This window comes from Gavia stellata, chromosome 8, assembly GCF_030936135.1.
Source record: "Gavia stellata isolate bGavSte3 chromosome 8, bGavSte3.hap2, whole genome shotgun sequence".
Classification (NCBI taxonomy): Eukaryota; Metazoa; Chordata; class Aves; order Gaviiformes; family Gaviidae; genus Gavia; species Gavia stellata.
Window position 1 is genome coordinate 30,966,118 of NC_082601.1, and position 17,760 is coordinate 30,983,877.

A 17,760-nucleotide genomic window follows, 5' to 3' on the forward strand; every position below is an offset into this window, starting at 1 on the left:
CCTGATCAGCGCTCACCTCAGATTAGCTCTCCTTCTTGTAGTCTGTCAGCAGCCCTGAGATCAAGGAGATTAAAACACCCTGGTAACTCATTAATGATCCAGGACTCTCTGCAACAGCTGGGCCAAAAATGGCCCATGTTTGGCTGCATCTTAATTCTTTGCCATCTCCCCTCTGCTTATCAACACCTGCACACATTTGGGACCCAGTATAAGAAGACCACTGAATTCAGCTTTAAGCAACTTGTCTGCAATGCACATGTCTAATGCTCTGCTGGTGTGGAACCAGTATGCTGGTAATCCTGTTAGTAATGGCAGAAGCTCCCTCTAGGAAATTATAACAAATAGTCTTAAACAATTCCTTTTGTTGACAACTTTATCCAAGAAACCATCTTCCCTGGAGACTTCACTCAACTTTTGACTAATCCCCTTCCTCCCTCAGGAGCCCTTTTGTTGAGGGAGATTGTAGGCAAACCCCAGGAATGACAGGTCTCTGTAAGCCTTGGATCAGCCCCTACATTCTTTCAATTGTCAGTCCCCATCTGTCCTGTTTGTACATTGATCTTCTGCTCCAGGGATCTCTCTATTAAGTGACACATGGCTGAGTTTATTCTGCAAGTCCAGTGTCCAGACTGTGCTGCTACATCTTCGTTGCCAAGTCAATCTTTCTGACATTGCTTCCTGAAAAACAAAAGGCAGAACATCTGCACAATTTCATTCTCTTCTATTGAAAGGTGATTTTTAAAAATACCCCTCCCCTGACCAAACTCTGCCCTTGCTTTATACTCTCAAAGATTTTGCTTCATTTTGTCAATATCAAGAGTTATTTCAAAGGTACTTGGTGTAATGGAGGGTAGAATCTGCCCCTGTTGCAAAGCAATTCTCTTAGGATAAAAATCCATGGCCTAAGTCCTGAATCAAAAGGAAAAATAAATCCTAATTCCAAATATTCTGCAGGGCTAGTGACTTCAGTTACTTTGCTTGTTAACAGTTGGTTTAAAACAAGCTCTAATCTTCCTGAAGATTCAACTACACTTAGCTAGTACAGTAGCACATACACATAAGAGGCACTGCATTATTTATCTGCATTTTGAGAGGCAGCATGAGAATGGAAGCAGCTTCCAATGATCCATACATTCCTCCTCAGCAGGTAGAGGGAAAGAGGTGGAATAGGGTAGGAAATGGATGGAGTCTTGGCCTAGAGTGTACATCACCCTGGGATAGACACCTGGCACTATCTCTTCCCTTCCTGAAAGCAGAAGGAGAACAAGGAGGAGACTGTGATGATGTTTTGTCCCTTGCTGTGTAGCCCAGGGCCCACGGATTCATGATTGAGCCCGGTATGTTTAGTTTTTTGGTTTTGTCTATTTTTGTAACTTAGGTTGGCCAATGAAGGAAGGCTGGCTGATTTCATTATGTTCCCAGGAAATTCCATTCTCTCATGTGCCAGCATGAGGCTGTTGTGATTTAGATGCCTATCTACCTCTGATTAGATTTGAAAAAGCATACATAACCCCCTGCTTTCCACTGGTAGCCTATTAAAATGACAAAAAAAAAGTATTTCATTTATAACCTTGCTTGCATGTCTGAATCCAGATGCCTTTTTAAAAAAGAGAATTAATAATATGAACACCATCACTTATAGAATGTTTTCCTGTAATGAAGTGCAGAAGAAAACCTGAGTTGACATTTAAGCTTGTTTAGTATGTTTTGTAAGCAGCTTAAAAAAAGGGATACAATCACTTTGAGGCCAGGTTAATATAAAAAAAAGAAGAAAATGTTTAAGAGTATCTCCTACTATTTTCATGGGTTCACTATTTTAAATTATGTATTTGTGAGATACTCTCAAAATCAGTTAAAACTGGCCAAATCCAAGTTTATTGAACACTGAAGCATAAGTGCCCTCCTCAAGTGAGTTGTACCAGAAGCCTTAGTGGAACTGACAACCAGCTTTTTTGGCAGGATTAGTTCCTCTCTGATCACAGAGAGGGAACAGCCTCCCTGTCTGCACTTAGCTGAGCAGGTGAGCAGGGAATGTATTCAGGCTGCCTCCAAAACCCAATGTGGCCACAGGGCTGGCAGTGTCAGGTCCTTCTTAAAAGGACTCGAGACTGTCCTGTCTGCCTGCTGTTGTCTACATGATGAGGACAGATGGGATAGAGAGAGCCTATGAGACCAGGCACTGAGTGCTGGGACCTGATCCTAAAGCAGGTACATGCCATCTACATGCATTTGAAAGCACAGATGGGTAGCTGAGGTTTGCCCCGCTATCACAGCTAGGTTGCCTCTTACCTTGGCAGACAGTAAGACAGTCAAACTAATTTGGCCTCAAGATCAGTTTCCAGGTCTGCCCTGCAAGCACACACCCAGCTGGTGACACTGACTGGACACATGCTGTTAACAAATACACAAAGTAAACAAAGAGACAGCGTATAATAAAAGGGCATTTTCTGGTACTTTCTTTCAATAACAGTGATTTTAAGTGGTTTTTTGGTCTTCTGTAACAAAAAGGAGATGAAAAATGTTGATGCTGAAGCATCATTTTGAGGTGTGTCCTATTAAAATACTGATTAATTAAAACCAAGGATGTTATGAGCTAAGGAGTTTTTGCCTGGGTCTGCTCAGGTTCCATTGTGTGTGAACCCAAACCAAGTAAGCCATAAAATGTGAATTCAATAGACAAGGACAAAGGCAGACAAAGCAATTTGGTCAGTTTAAGCAATGGGGAAATTAAGCAATATTTTGACTGGGCAGGCATCAGAGGAAAGGGCACTGGTCTAAGACTTGGGAATATGACGAAACAAACCCAAACCTCCCATGATACCACTGAGCATTTTGCATCAGAGGTCATTGGCTTGCTGATCTGTTCCCTCTGAATGTGAGATTTCCCACTTTGTCCTCAGCCTGGGATGTGGTCATCCAGCCCCGGGTATCAGTTCTGTTTCCCCACCTTCAATACACAAAGGAATTCATGTGCTAAGGATGATGGCAGCAGCTTTGAATGTGGCAACTACGTGCTTACCCAAGAATTAGTCAATCATCCCTGCTTTCTACCAAAACTTGCTTGAACCTCCTAAGAGATGGCCTTTTTGGTAAGAAGCAAACAGGTCACAGATTTCAGGTTGCAGTCTCACTCCTGGGACTGTGAGCACTGATTGTCCTGTGGAAAAATCAGGTTAAAGAGAAAATTGCAAAATGGTCCTTTTCCTTCACTGTGCTACTTTCCTAATGCTCTCCTGTGACATTAGCCACAATATAAACTAATTCAGGATCCTATTTCTCACAGCTCCATTCCTTCTGATTTTTTTGGATAATTATTTCTTTAATCTAGGCACCCTTCTCTAGAAATCTCATCTATGGTTTCTTTTCTTTTTTCTTTTTCTTTTTCTTGGAGCAACCAGCAAAATATTATTTGGTAGAACAGTGGTGGGAATGCAACCCGCTAATCAAAAGGATTCAAATGGATCTACGCACTGCCAAGCTCTCTCCTTCCCACCCAGTGGAGGGGGAAAAGAAGAAAAAGAAAAAAGAGATAGAGCGAAGGCACGGAGCTTCTCTCCTTCAGCAATCTCACAAATGCAAAACCTTCCACTCCAGTGACTCCTCATTAACTTACGAAATCTGACAGTCTAATTATCGTAGCTGCTTCACGCTTAGAATAAATAAATACTAAAGTGAGTGTTTAAAGAAATTGAGCAGTGAAATTCAGTCATCTAGACAGTCAATAGAGAGAGAGTTTATTTTAAATTTTTATATTCTTATGTATTTATATCATTTTAGGAAAGGTAATGAGATAGTTGTCTTTCAGGCTAATTGAGTTCCTAGGCTCATGGTTGCTTGCTGTCACAATCTCAAACTTAGCTTTAACTTCTGTGCCTTAGAAATCTGATCACTACATCCCCATTTGCTCTTTTCTGCTGATAAGTGGGTGAAGGCAGAAGTGCACCTGAGGATGGCAAACAACTACACGGGAGTTCCAGTCCAGATGTCTTTCACAGCAAACAAGACAACTATATCTTCTCAGATTTGCATTTAAGAGTGTTAAAGGGAAAGTGGAAGTTAAAGAAACCTCAGATATAACTTGCAATTAGACAAAATACAGTAAAATGTCTGCTAACTTCTGATGCAATAGTGTCTGCCTCCATGAAGGGTATTAACAGCACTCCCCCCCCCAAAAGCAGTTCATCTCCCTGAACAATAAGACCTTTGTAGAGATTCTCTGGCCTGAGATCAATGGGAGTCAGAGCATTTGATCCATGTCTATAGGACTTTGTTTCCACAAGTCATGTGGGCCAAACTTTGTGCCAGTTGTGCTTTTGCAAGAGCATGAGCTGGGGAGTGAGCAAAGGAAACTTTCCTTCTTCTCCCATCTTCCCCTTCGCCCTGTGCTCCTAAACAGGGCCCAGCACCTGCCAGCACAATGTCTGCTCCAGGCCAGCGCCTGGGGAAGAGCTTAAGCAGGGCAACATCTCCAGAGGACTGTGCCTTTGGCATGCATCTGCTGTGATGTTGCAATGGCTCTTTCCTAGGATGGTGGCTTAATGACATAATAAACCTCAGTGTCCTGTCAGTACTTACGGAAGCAGACCTTCCACCACTATGGAGATCAGGCCAGGTGAAGTGAGGGGTGTTTTTCCTGAGTTTGCTTTATCACCTCACAGAAGAGACTGCTTCTGGTTCAGGAGTGACAGCTGATTTGCTGCTCAACATCAACTTTGGTTTATTCCCGTTTAAGACACATTATAAACCAGATCCATACACCTGGTGGGAACTTCACTTTCTAGGTGTCTGTATCTGATTTGCAGTGAAGGATATCCATTTTCTGTATACAGAGGTGGCAAAGCACAGAGGTAAAGTGACTATATAAACCTTTTAGCTATGTAGGAGAGCCTAGGGAAAGCAGCCAACCCAAATAAGATGTCCATGAAAGCCAGCTCCTCTTTATACGTGCCCTGTGTTAACATCTACCAGCGCTGGCTAATCCCAACAGTAATGGGATTTTTGGTAGGCAATGGCTTGCAGCCTTAACCTCCTCATTGCCTATTCTTGCTTTGCATTAGTTTACATGTAACAGGCATTAAAATGACAGTGCTCTGTCAACATCAAGCCTCCCTCCTCCTCCTTGTCTCTGAAAAGCTGAATAGCGGGCTGTTTTAGGAGAAACGGTACTGTGTCATCACCACCTGGCACACTGGTTTTGAATTGCTGAGGGAAGGCAACAGCCAGAGACCAACCGTACCCAAAGGGAGCAAGTCCCTCCTAGTCAAAGCCAGGATCACATCCACACAACACACAATCCTCCTCAAGGAGCACAAATCGGACTTGATGATTAAGTACTGTGCCAATGGTATGCCCAGGGTGGAATGTCTCCTGAACTGTGAGAAAGGTCTATACTGAGCCTGGACATCAATCCAGTGGGGACAAGATCTGAGGTGCCAGCTCAGGCCTTCCTGGCCCGTGTGCCTGGATTGTTTGGCCAGAGCTCTTCTTGCAATGTGTTTTCCTGTGAGCACGCTGGTACTAACCACAAATCCCAGTGCTCACCCTCCCTGCTTGCGAGCCTGCTCTAAAGCATTCGAGAGCAAAAGAGAGGGAAAATAAACCAAATCTATAACTAAGAATAATAAGCTGCAATTGTTACTGTGTCTGACCTGTCTGACAGCAGAGTGAGATACCTTCTCAGAAGGCCCTTTGCACTTCAGGACTGACACTGAGTTGAGAGCACAGCTCATGCTTTCTTGATTCAAGGATCTCATCTTTCTTCCAGGAGTGATTAATTGGACAGAAAACATTCTGCTTTAGCAGGTGGCAAAGGGTTAGACTGAAGTTTTATCAGAGCTGTTGTAGTGCAGGGCTGCACTTCACAAAGATAATTGTCTCAGGATTGGCTTAGGCCAGAAAAAGGACAGCATATGCCCCAGTTTTACGAAAGGTCACCACTGCTACCCCTTAGGCTACTAGCCACAGTGGAAGAAAACTGGACAATCCCATGCTACTCTCCTTCGTTGCCATATCCAGAGGTGCTGGTGGTGTGTATAGAATTAAGGCCACCAAGATGATGAGTGGGGTTTGAACTTGGGCCTTAGCAGCCGCTTCTAGCGCTAGAGGCACAAGAGCGAGCAGCTGTAGGAAAGGCCCATCTGTGGACCAACCCCACTCAGGGACAGAGAGTCTTCTCTTACTGCATGGGCTCTTCTTTTTTTCTAGCATTTTGTATCCAGATGAGCATAAGCAACAGCAACCTGTTCCCCTCTGCAGGAGCTGACCACCAGGAAGCAAAGAGCCCCTTGTTCCCTCTCCCCCTTCCCAGGGGCAGCAGACAGCCTCTAGACTTTAGCATTCCCCTCAGTAATCAGAAACATGCTCTTTGGAGGGGTACTTATCTTCCAAACACTGTTTTCTCCAATTATTTTTTCCCAGGAATTGACCATTGAAAAACATCCTCTGGCTTCCAGCTTGTCATATCAACTTATAAAAAGGACAGTTATGGCTACAATTATTTCATAAAAATAGAAAATATTTTCTTACAGGAACCTTTTATTTTTTCAAATGTTTCCTGCTTACTCTCTCACACATTTTGGGATCAACCCCCTCCTCCTTTCACCTTTCATCTCCAGCTCATTCTTTGCCCTTCTGCTTTAACTTTCTCCTTCAGAGGATGGGGACTAATAGCCAGCATCCTCTAGAACAAAGTGGGAACAGGATATATTTAAAATTTGAACTGTGTTATCATAGCAGCCAGAATTTTAAAATTATATGGTTAAGTTCCAAAATAGTGTGATGCCAAAATTACACAAGAGAACAAATGTCTTACATGATTATGGCAATAGGTATGGCTACATGGGAAATTATTCAGAATTGCCTAATTTTTACAGGCTTAATGAGTCACTCATTAATATGGTCTTGCATGATCATACTGTACTTGTTTCAGCCCTGTGCACTTTGATTCTGTTCCCAACACATTGGTTGCTATGATAACGCTGTGCAGTTTCCTGTCCACAAGGTACTTCTTGCCGCAATATGGGCGATAATAAATATGGGATGGTGCATAAACCTAGGTGAAATGAATCTATCCCCTCTCTGGCAGTGTGTCGGAGAGATTGACACATTATGCCAATCTGTTTCCTCATTCCTTCTATTTCTCTTACTCTCTCCCTTTCTCTCACACTGTCTGTCTCTGTACCTGGTTTTTTCCACACTCTCTCTCTCTCTCTCAGCACTGACACTTTCATCTTCTCCCTTGGGGATTGGAGATGTCACTGCGGGAAGTGCTTGTCCGCCTCTCCGGCAGCAGCAGAGCCCTGTGGCTTTGACAAACCTCATTTAATTGGGAGGAAGCCAGGAGGGTTTGAAAGAACTGAAACATCCACGAAACTCCTTTTATCAGGCATAATTTAAACTCTGCATGGAAAAAACCCTATATGTATAAAGAAAAGTCAACTTCCCTCCTGCTGTGCGTGCTCCCCTCCTCCTCCCCCGGCACAGGCAGGCTCCTGCGAGATTCCATCTTTTCATTTTTCTAAAAGTGTCAAAGTAGATTTGTGCTCTGTGGCTGGGTGAACAGAAAAGGAATGCAGATGTCTCTCACTCAGGCACATACACACACAGAGCACCTTCTGAAGGGTGGCAGTTTGGGAGAGACTCTAGCTGGCTGCTCCTTCACTTGGGATGTGTTGCAGGAGCCAGAAATTAAGTTTTCAAATAGTTTGACAACACAGTCCAAGAAGGCTTCTTCTTAATTGCCCCTATCTTAAAAAAACCCACGAAACTAACTAGTGTAGCGGATGCCCAGGAGGCAAGGGGGAATGCAAGGGCTCTCTGGCCTGTTGCCTGATAGGAGGGAGGTTTTCCTAGTGAGGAACAGAACCTGTAGCTTGACAGACCCTGTATTTATTGTCAGCTCAGGGCAGGAGAGGCAGAACTGTGTGTATGCAGCTGTGTGCTTAAGAGAAGGGAGCAAGGGAAGAAGAAAATAAAGCAGGTAAAACTGAGGGAGAACTGGTGCGACAGGGTAGGAGGAACAGCTGTTGTCTCTGAACATCAAAAGGGAGCAGGAGGAGCGGTCCAAGTGAATTGAGGCTAGCACATCATGCTGAGCAGCTGGGAATTCAGGACATCAGGAGGGATGAGCATGTGAGTTACACTGAATACACAGTGTGAGCCAGCCCCAGGGAAAGCTCGGGGCCCCTGGGGTTACAGAATGGGGGAGAAACGACCTGTCAAAGCATATATACCTCCACTTTGTAAATGTACCATAGCGGCAGCCCATCCAGGTTCCCCTTCCAGTATTAACACTGTGGTCAAGTGGAAGAAACAGAAAAACAAGCCGTCAAATTTGCAATGGGATGTAAACTTTGCAGCATATGGGAGTGGGGAGGGAGGGCGGGTAGAAAAGAGAGAGACATCTGGGTGAATGGCAGAGACTTTCAAAGTACAGAAGAAACTCATAATAAATAGCATGTGAAGTAGCTCTTTCTTGGTGAAATGAAATCGAGAGTTAACTTACCAGCAGGAACCTGACAGAGCTGAGGAGGCAGAGGGCTGAAGAAGCCATGAAGAATTGCATCTTGCGCAGAGATCCGGTCTTGAGGGAAGGCTGTAGGCATCCTGGAGGCCAAATCCTCTGCTGCTGGCACCCTGCTCAGCCTAGGAAAACAGGAGAAAAAATAGCATAGGAGATGAGCACAAACCAGAAAGCTGGAACCAGAACTTGAGCCAGCCCTTCTCAGAGCTTGAGGCAGAGATAGTGGAGGGATACAGGGGAGCTAGATAAACCCACCCCAGCTCTATAGCTTTCCAGGACATTTGCTTTTCCATGTGAGTTTGATTATGTTGGAGTATATGCATCCAGGATTTCAGCTCAAACTCATGTTTTCAGAGGAATTTTGAAAATAAATTGTTATTTTGTAAAAAGAAGTTTGTAAGTAAAAGGGAAAATGCTGCTGGGGACACTATATTTTACATGTGGTAACTGAAATATCAGAGGTTGGTGTTACTAGTTTACAGCGACAATGCAAGTGCACAAAATAACCTGACTGGCCCACTGAGCAGACCAGAGGTCAAAACTAAAAAACTAAAGAAAGTACCTAGTACCTACTCTAGTACCAGTAGTGCAGCTGGTTGTAAAATGTGTTGGGGATTCACAGAGATGAATCTGTTTCTCAGGATGAGTGCTTAAAATAAATGTCATACATGCTCCATGCCCAGCAAATACCAATGCCAAGTGGCTGCTTTCTAGAGGAGCACACAGCTGGGGACAAGGAAGTGGAAGAGAGAAAACAAACCAACAGGGAAACAAATAAAAATAGTCATTTAGTTTTACAGCTTTTACTTTGTTTGTTTGTTCTGATCATGTTTCAGCATCAGGAGGCCCATCAGAGCATGGCTTGTTGTGCTTCCTCCCTTGGCCCCCACCGGTGCTTCCCCTCCAAGTGACATCAGGCACTGGGATCCCCTTGCCCCTGCCCTCCCCCTCCCTACACAGGCCATTTGACATGCTGACATTTTTGTTTTGAGGAGATAAAATGTAAAAAAAAGGGGAAAACCACAGAGAAACCGAGAGAGATATCCTGAGAAACAGATTTATAAAAGGTATCTGCCCTCACTGTGGTAGGTAACTGCTGAATTCTCACCTACAGCGAAACAGTTCGAGACCCTGCTGCCTTGGGGAGCAGGGATGGGACAGGGAGCCAAAGCATCCAGCCTGAGGTTGCTTGCGAGAGCTGCACCACAGGCTGCCCCTGCCACGGCAGGGTCTTACTGCAGACCCTCTGCCCCCTCGGTCCCTGCTGCTGCAGGCTCCCACACTGGGCAGCAACATGGTTCAGTGCTTCCCACCATGGCTCAGGCTTCCTGGTGGTGGCCAAGCTCTGCACAGAGCTCCCCTTTGATTTCTTAATTGGCCATGGAGAGTTACGGCTGAGCGGTCTGTATGAAGCAGTTCTTTCCTTCTCAAGAGCTGAGCATGCCAAGGCAGCCATTCGGCCGTACCGGCATAAGGACTCTGTAACACAGAGTTGAGCTGGCCCACATGCAGCCCAGAGCTCTGCCGCAGAGACGCTGGGCCAGCCCGTCAGTATGGGGCTGTAATGGGGCCTGTCAAGGGATTACGGCCAAAAACCAGAAGTGCAATCCAGCAGAGTTGCAAGGAATATAGTTATTTCTTTGTTCAGGCTGAGAGAGGATTTGTTATATTCCAGGACCTGTGTTATCAGGGTTTGGGACATGCTGAGCTTTTTGTGATTCTGAAGATGTGCATGACAGTGGCTGGCATTTCAGCAACCTGTGCTTTGCTGAAAACTTCAGCATGTTTGTTCAGCCATTCAGAACAGCGCCTGGGAAACCCAGCTCTGAAGGGCGGCATGCTTCCCTTCGAGCAGGGCTGGATCCCAAGCAATGAGCTGAACAGATAATAAAGAGCAGCAATGAAAAACATGGTTTCGTCCTCAAAGAATATTTGATTCTTGACCTGTGCATGAACACAATCCTGAGGACAAATCCTGCCTAGTCTTTTCCCACATATCTATAAAGCCTGTTGTGTGCCTCAAAATCAGTATTGGGGGGGATTCAATTTTAATGACTCTCTGGGCTAGGTTAGGGCACTTTGCCTGATTATAAATTTATTTCATTGATATATATACACATCATGTATATGTGTGCGTGTGTACATATATATGCTTGAAAAATACTCCCTTCTCTTAGCACACTGGGGAGTGATTGCACTGTGTTGGTGTGCCTGGTCAAGCCGAGGTATGTAACCATGTCTCATAGCTTTTGGACACTGAAGAATGTGATTTTTCCCCTCCTAACTAATCTCAAGATTATTTCATTGTCTTGTGAAAATGCTGTCCTAGCACGTCTTCCTTACCACTGTTGAGCAATGTTCCTACAGTCTATTTCCAGAAATGAGAACTGGGACAGTGCAAAGTCTGTCTTCAGTCTGGGGAAGAGGGCCTGGGAAAGTATGACCTTCTGAATCGAACTGTGCCCCGCAAAAAGCTGCTCATAATGTCATTGAATCACTGCTTATCTGAGAATAATCACTACTCCTCTGAGAATAATAAACCCACTATGTGCCTACCTCTACTGCGATCTTTTGAAATCAGTTGCTTAACTGATGTTAGATCTGCTTGTTACTACAGAGCCACCCCGCTCTTCCTGAGCTTGCCAAAAGAGCTCATTTCAATTTAAATGATTGCATAAAGAAACAAATAAACCCAGAGGTGATTTTGACATTGCCGTTATAGGTAGCTTACCTGTCACAGACGACTCGGAGTCTCTGAGGCCTCCTGGAAGCAACCAGTTCTAGAAAGTGTAACATGCAATCACAGGATTAAATGAAAATCAAGCCAAAAACCATTCTTTGAGCCCTTACAAAAAAACGTGTGCTCAGAATTTCAAAGGTCCCTATAGAATCTGTCATCTTAGTATTTATAAATATACATTATTCCTATAGGACTTGAGTATCAGCATTGATGTTAATAAAGCTGTTCCAGTTCTGTAACCCTTTCCTTTCACACATCTGTGAATATAGGCCTTGGGCCTCCTTTTGTTAAAGCGTGAGCCTTAGCTTTGACTTCAATAAAAGCAGTATCAGTCCCTAAAGCCTTCGCACGAAGGAAGCAGGAAGAAGTTTGCAGGCCTGAATCCCCAGCAATTGTCTTGGCTTACCAAGGGACTGCTGAGCTTCATGTATTGCCCTGTGGGCACATGGGGCTTTTCTGCATAGGTTTGGTAGAAAGACTGGGGACAGAGCAAAGGCACTTGGGTCCCACTCTCTTCTTGCCCAATGCTCTTGCTGTTAATCCTTCAGTAAGTTTCTTGTTTATCAAGTTAACCATTTTCATGCAGGCTTTGTACTTACTGATTTAAACATCTCTACCAGACTGGAACTTTGCAGAGTTCGCAGTTTTGGGAAGGCTGTGTTGTTGCCATTTTTCAAGGATGCATTTCTGAACATTGTGAAAAATGTCGAGGAATACATTCCTCAAATGTTTTCTTACAAAGCATGAATTTTCTCAGGCTTAGATATGAATGAATGGCTTAAGCCTGGACGATTTCCCCTTAGAACTGATCAACAGAGACATTTTCTTGCATCAGAAAGGCTATGATTTCTACCCAGCTACATTTTCGTGCACCATTTCTGACAGCAGAGATGAACGGTGCTCTAGCCATGGAAAGGAGAGCCCAAAGGGTGGTGTAAACCTCTCTTCCAGCCCAGCCCAGACAAACATTCACCATGGCAGCAAGACCACCCAGAGGCAAGCGCCTCTGGTTTGTTGCCAGTAGACTCGGAGCTCAGCTGGGGCCTATGCTGCACCGCCCGAGAGCATCTGCCCTCCCTTCCTGCCCAGAAGCACCAGTCACATCATTCAGGGACAGAAGCTGCCAGCTGCGGGCAAAGCAGGAATCCCCTCTGCCTTCGCCTGCATGGCCGTTTCCAGAGTGCCAGGCCCAGGGGCTTGGTCACGCAGTGTCTGACTTGATGCAGAGACAATTTGAGAAAGTGCAAATGACTGAACTTTCAGCACTTAACCTTTCCAGCAGTAATCATTCACCATTAAGCCAGGCAAGCAGGTTGTTAAACCTGTCTATCACAGGGTAAGTAACAGTTCACAACTGTAGTGTTCTCCTACACCCAGATACTAAGGTAATTGCTAAAGCAGTCAATGGCAATATAACCTGGGACGAGATTCATGACTGTTTAGGTGCCAGAGCACTGGAATTATCGCCAATGTATAGAAGTTATATATTAGTATCTTGAATAGCCCCTTCCCCAGTCAGTCACCGAGATTAACTCTGGCAGAACATTCCTCTTTTGGATCACTAATAACATCTTCTCTGGATCCTCTTGCCTTCATTTTGCCCCCTTGACTGTAATAAAAGTGTAGAAATAAATTGTCCATATTGTGTAGAGATGTAAAGTTTCCAGGCAGAATAGAAGAAAAACAATTTTAAAAATGGTTTGGAAAGGCATAAGATTTTTTTATGAGGTAGAAATTTTTACCTCTTCACAGAGCTGGCCAAAAACTTTCAGATGTTGTAACTTTCTGCCAGAAAATTTTGATTTGTGAGATGGAAACATTCAATGACAGTATATCAATTTCTTTAATATTTAATAAAAATGTCAAGATTACTTAAATATTGTACCTTAACTATACTGAAGTCTTTTAACATTAATATTCTTTAATGAGTTCAACATAAAAGTTAAAAAATGCACATTCAGTTGATAACAGCAGGGCAAAATGTTTCAGTGATATCTAAGTGAAATGTCACTTTGTTTTTGTGGAGTGCATTTTCAGGATTAACATTCCAAAGAGGAAATAGGATTTTCTTTACGTTACAGATAGATAGAAATATCAGCTTGCTTACTGGGGACTGGGAGGAATACCTGAATTATAGTCTTCGCTGTCTTGAGCAAGCCTCTTGGCTTAAATTTATCACTTCTATAACACGGAGATCAATAATTATCTACAGGGGGTAGTGTAAGAGACAGTGAGCCAAATACTGCTGTCCCTGTCCAAACACATCTCTCAGTGAAGAATTCTGCTTGAGTGAGGACTGCCAAACTTGCCACTTTGAGTATACAGAGCTTTGATTATAAATGGAAGATATGGGTAAGAAAACAGTGTGTCCTTGCTCAAGGATTTAATGCAGTTAACTAATCCACTTTAAATCAGATCAGATTAATCTCCCGACTGACCCCATACAGACAAACCCTTAGAGAACGCTGAGGCCCCATTGTGTCAAGCAAGGTAAGAACAGAGCAGTAAATATTTTCCCTACTGTAAGATTAAGACCAATCTAAAATTGTAAAACAAAGTAAACAGCTACTCCTTAAAGGTAAGAGATAAAGAATATTTGGATATCATTCCAATGTGAACAACTGATTTAATTGTCTTACAATGATGATATAGACACAAAATGATGGGATTGTGTAGGGCTGATTGGCATTTTTAACAATACCAGTAGATCTGAAAAGTAGTGCTTTGTTTTGTTGTTTTCTATCCGTATGCAAGGCAGTGTGTGCTAATGAGGAAATCCTTTCCTATATGAAAAACCAGGTGGAAGTGGCTAATGAACTGATAATGAGGCAAGCAAGCCAGAGGACAAAAGTTAAACTTTCCTAATTGATGAAGAGAGAGAAAGAGGATGCCAAGTGCTGCTGGATGAAGGCGCTGGGGTTGCAGGCTCACAAGAGAAAATGTCTCTCATTAGTGAAATCTCTGTGGCTGCAGGACAGAAGCAGAGCTCTGTCTGTGTGGCAGGCTGGCAACTGCAGTCTGTGCCCAGTGCCAGACAGATAGGAAGTTTCCCTACAGCCTGGCCAGCATATATTGCGTATTAGTTACAGTGCTGCTCTTCCCTTTGGGATCAAAGCCACATGCAGTTTATTATGACAAAAAAAATTTCATCGTTTTAGAATTCAGTTTCCAACCATCCCATTTGTTAAATGAAGCATCAGCATAAAAAGTGAGATTAAAAAAAACGGGGGAAAAAAAGCACTCGGAGTGCAGACTTCATCTGCATTCTCAGAAATGTCATTTGAAGTTTGCGTTTCAAAGCCTGCTGCTTGTTGCCTCCATCTGGTGGTGACATTTTGGAAACGCAACAGATACTAAAAATCGGTACTCGGGAGCAGAAGTTGACCCTGGAAAGCTTCTAAACCTCATTCAGCGTAGCAGAGCCTGCAGGTATGTGAAGAAACGGGCTTAATTTAAAAGTCATCGCTGCATCTGAAAAAGCCCAGTGTAAAACCTGTGTCTGCTAAGTGAGATAATACTACCTGGCAGAGGAAACTTCATTAGTCAGCCTGTGCAATAAATCAAGGAGTAAAGCTCACTCATAGCGAGTTCATCATGTTATAAACAAACAAGCACTGTTCCCCACTCTTTGGAATCCAAATGTCAGAAAAAGGAAACAAAAACCAGCTTGGTGCATTGGGCACTCCAGTATTCCCAGTTTGGCAAAAGCACTAGCTTAATGTCATGGGCTGTGATTCCTAATCCTTTCCTGCCCTTGACCCCTGCTGTCTAGATTCAAACTTGTAACCATTAATGGGGCTGGATCAAAACACTGGCCTTCTGGTATCACCAATGGTGTTTAGAGGGGATTTAAACTCCCTGCTTTTCAGCACAGTGAAATGAACACAGCAGTAGATTAATGCAAGGATTTGAGCTCACACAGCATGAGAGCTTTCAAAAATAGTGTTAACAGAGCTACAACTGCCTCTTTCAGGGGAAGCAAAATGAGGGGAACAGAACAAATGAACAAACACAGGGCAAAGCCTTGTCGCCATGGGCAGGGCTCCTAAGCCTGGGGAGCCAGAGAGAGGGCCAGTGAGCGTGCTGAGACATGGGGCAGGAGCTCTCCCAACCCTTCACGTTCTGCAGGAACTGGTTCTCAAGCCAGGGCTGGGGTAAAACCATGCTTTCAGGCCCCAAGGCTGCATGTAATTCCCTACCCCAAGTGTGTCTCCTGCAGAGAGGGGGCGAGATCACAAGCTGTAGGGCTGGCCATGGAAGAGTTGCTCATCCATCCTTTCTGTTCACCTGCGGTCAGGAACAGGCTGAGATTTTGGCAAACTGTAGGCAATGGGCATGAGGCCCATTTCTGAACTTCTTTGTGCACGAAGGCACAGGGGAATAGGGTGGTCAAATACTCTTTTGGACATTTCATCCCTTGCCAGTTGCCCATAGAGGGGGCAGGGGAGCTGCTCTTCCTCCGGCTGCCCTGCATGTGCCTGGCTCACAGAGCCCACAGCCAATGCTGATCTCCTCTTCAGACTCTGCAGCAGGATGTGCTCAAGCCCACAGCAGCGACAGGAAAACATCTAAAGGTTGCCAGCTTTCATTTCAAAGATTCCTACTAACCCACCCGGCCCAGGAACCCTTCCAGTAACAACCTCAGTCTGGGGCTTAGCCTACGCTGCTGAATCCAGTGGGAGTTTTGCCATCAACTTCAATGAGAATAGGATCACACCTCAGTGCTTTGTTTTGCCCGTGTTCGTTCCTTGCCTCGGGCAGGAACCTGTTTGTTTGTTTGCTGCCTGTGCTCACTTCGAACATCAATAGGACTAGCTAAAAGCATTCAAGCCATCACATTTGGGGAAGCCTCCAAAGTTTGTTTGCTTATCTGAACCATCCCAGGCACTCAGATTCGCACAACTGGGCTGGAAATAACCTCAAGAGAGAAGGTTTTCTCAGGCAGACTCCACAGCTTCCACTCGGGCTGAGCGTGTCCTGAGGCAGGGCGGGGGGGAAAACGGCACTTGTGCTTCAGGGAAGACAGGGGAAGTGCGCAGCAGCATGTGAATAGCAAATACCTTTAAACAATGAGGCTAATTTGCCTTCTTACTAGCAGCCCCATCAAAAACTGACTTCATTTAGTTCATGACTAGGGCAAATAGTCCAACCTTACATGACTAACGTTCTTCTCTCCAGATTGGTTTGTATAGTCCAGGTGTGAGCCAAGTGCTTGGTTCCAGTACGTGGCTGGAGCAACTTGGAGCCCCTTAGGCAGGCTCTGAGGAGGTGAAAGGGATGCTGCCTCTCCAGCTGGCACAGCTATTGACCCAAACACTGGCTCAGCACCCCTCTCCCATGTGTTTGCTAGCATGGTGGGATGTTCCCAGAGGAAGGTGTCCTCTAACTCCTGCATTTCTGTCTGCTCCAGCCACAAAAGGCACCAGCATCACAGAATCAGAGCACAGCGCAGCACAGGTCAATTCTGCCCTGCTGGAGTCCATTAGGGAAACTTTCTATCAAGCCTGAAAGCAACTCAGACTTGAAAACTGTGTATGATGACTCAACTTGTCTTTACTGGAGCTATTTCCATGCTGCCTAGGTGCCTGTCCTCTCCCTCTCAGCCCTGCCACTGGCACCTTCCACAGCAGTAGAGGACAGCACTGCTACTCAGACAAAATAGAGCTAAGTGGGAGTCACTGCTCAGGGCAGTTCTGGGCACTCACACATTCTCTGTTGTCTGTACTAGTTTCTTTGCTAGTGTAGCTTTAATGCTTGCACTTTTACATTGTCCCTCTATATAGCATCAGGATACCTACCCATCATCGCTGAGAGTTTTTGGCCTTGTAGATGTCCCACACACAAACATTTCTTTCCTCCCAGACTACCCTTCCCAACTTGTAGACTACCCAGCCAAGCCTTCAACAACTTAGAGAAGAAAGTGCTTCCTCCAGCTGTCTGCTCTGTACTTGCTCCCTATCCAAATTAAACCTGCTGTGGACAGCGACACATTCCCATTTCACGCTGGTTTGATTAATGTGTCTCAGCTAATTGTGTGAAGGATTCCAGTCCTTTCGACTGTGAGACCAGGTTATTGTTCAGCCAATCGCGGCTACCATGTGAAAATGGGGGCTGTTTAGTGTTCATGCACCAGAATCAAAGGAGGGGCATCTTGGACTGGGTCACAGAGCAACACCCACTTCTTTGAAAAGATGTTACTATGCTCTACTAAACCTGTAAACCTCTTGCTCAAAGCACGTCTTCTCCCTCCTCCTCTCCCCCCTGCTCTTTTTTCCCCCTTCCAGATAGACAGGCTCCCCCCACCACTCTCTTAGGGTACAAGTGAGAGAGAATGGCTAGATTGCAGATGGGTGGATTTCACATTCTAGGGTTTTTAATATTTCACTTTTATATTTCCCTTACAGAATGATCCTGCTGAGAGGCTGAGAATCAGTGCTCATCATTTCCCCCTCACTGACACTTGAATATATTTTCCCAAGAGAAAACATTAAACAAAAAG

At 44.6% G+C, this 17,760-nt stretch overlaps 1 protein-coding gene across 1 annotated transcript in view; it reads right to left on the bottom strand.

Annotated features, from left to right (window-relative positions):
• Positions 1 to 3,047: 3,047 nt before the first annotated feature.
• CDK15 (cyclin dependent kinase 15) overlaps positions 3,048 to 17,760 on the bottom strand; it is a 35,754-nt gene continuing 21,041 nt past the window's right edge. The window contains 3 exon segments of the mRNA XM_009809623.2: positions 3,048 to 3,157; positions 8,504 to 8,643; positions 11,253 to 11,301. Of these exon segments, the coding sequence (XP_009807925.2) occupies positions 3,048 to 3,157; positions 8,504 to 8,643; positions 11,253 to 11,301 (299 nt within the window).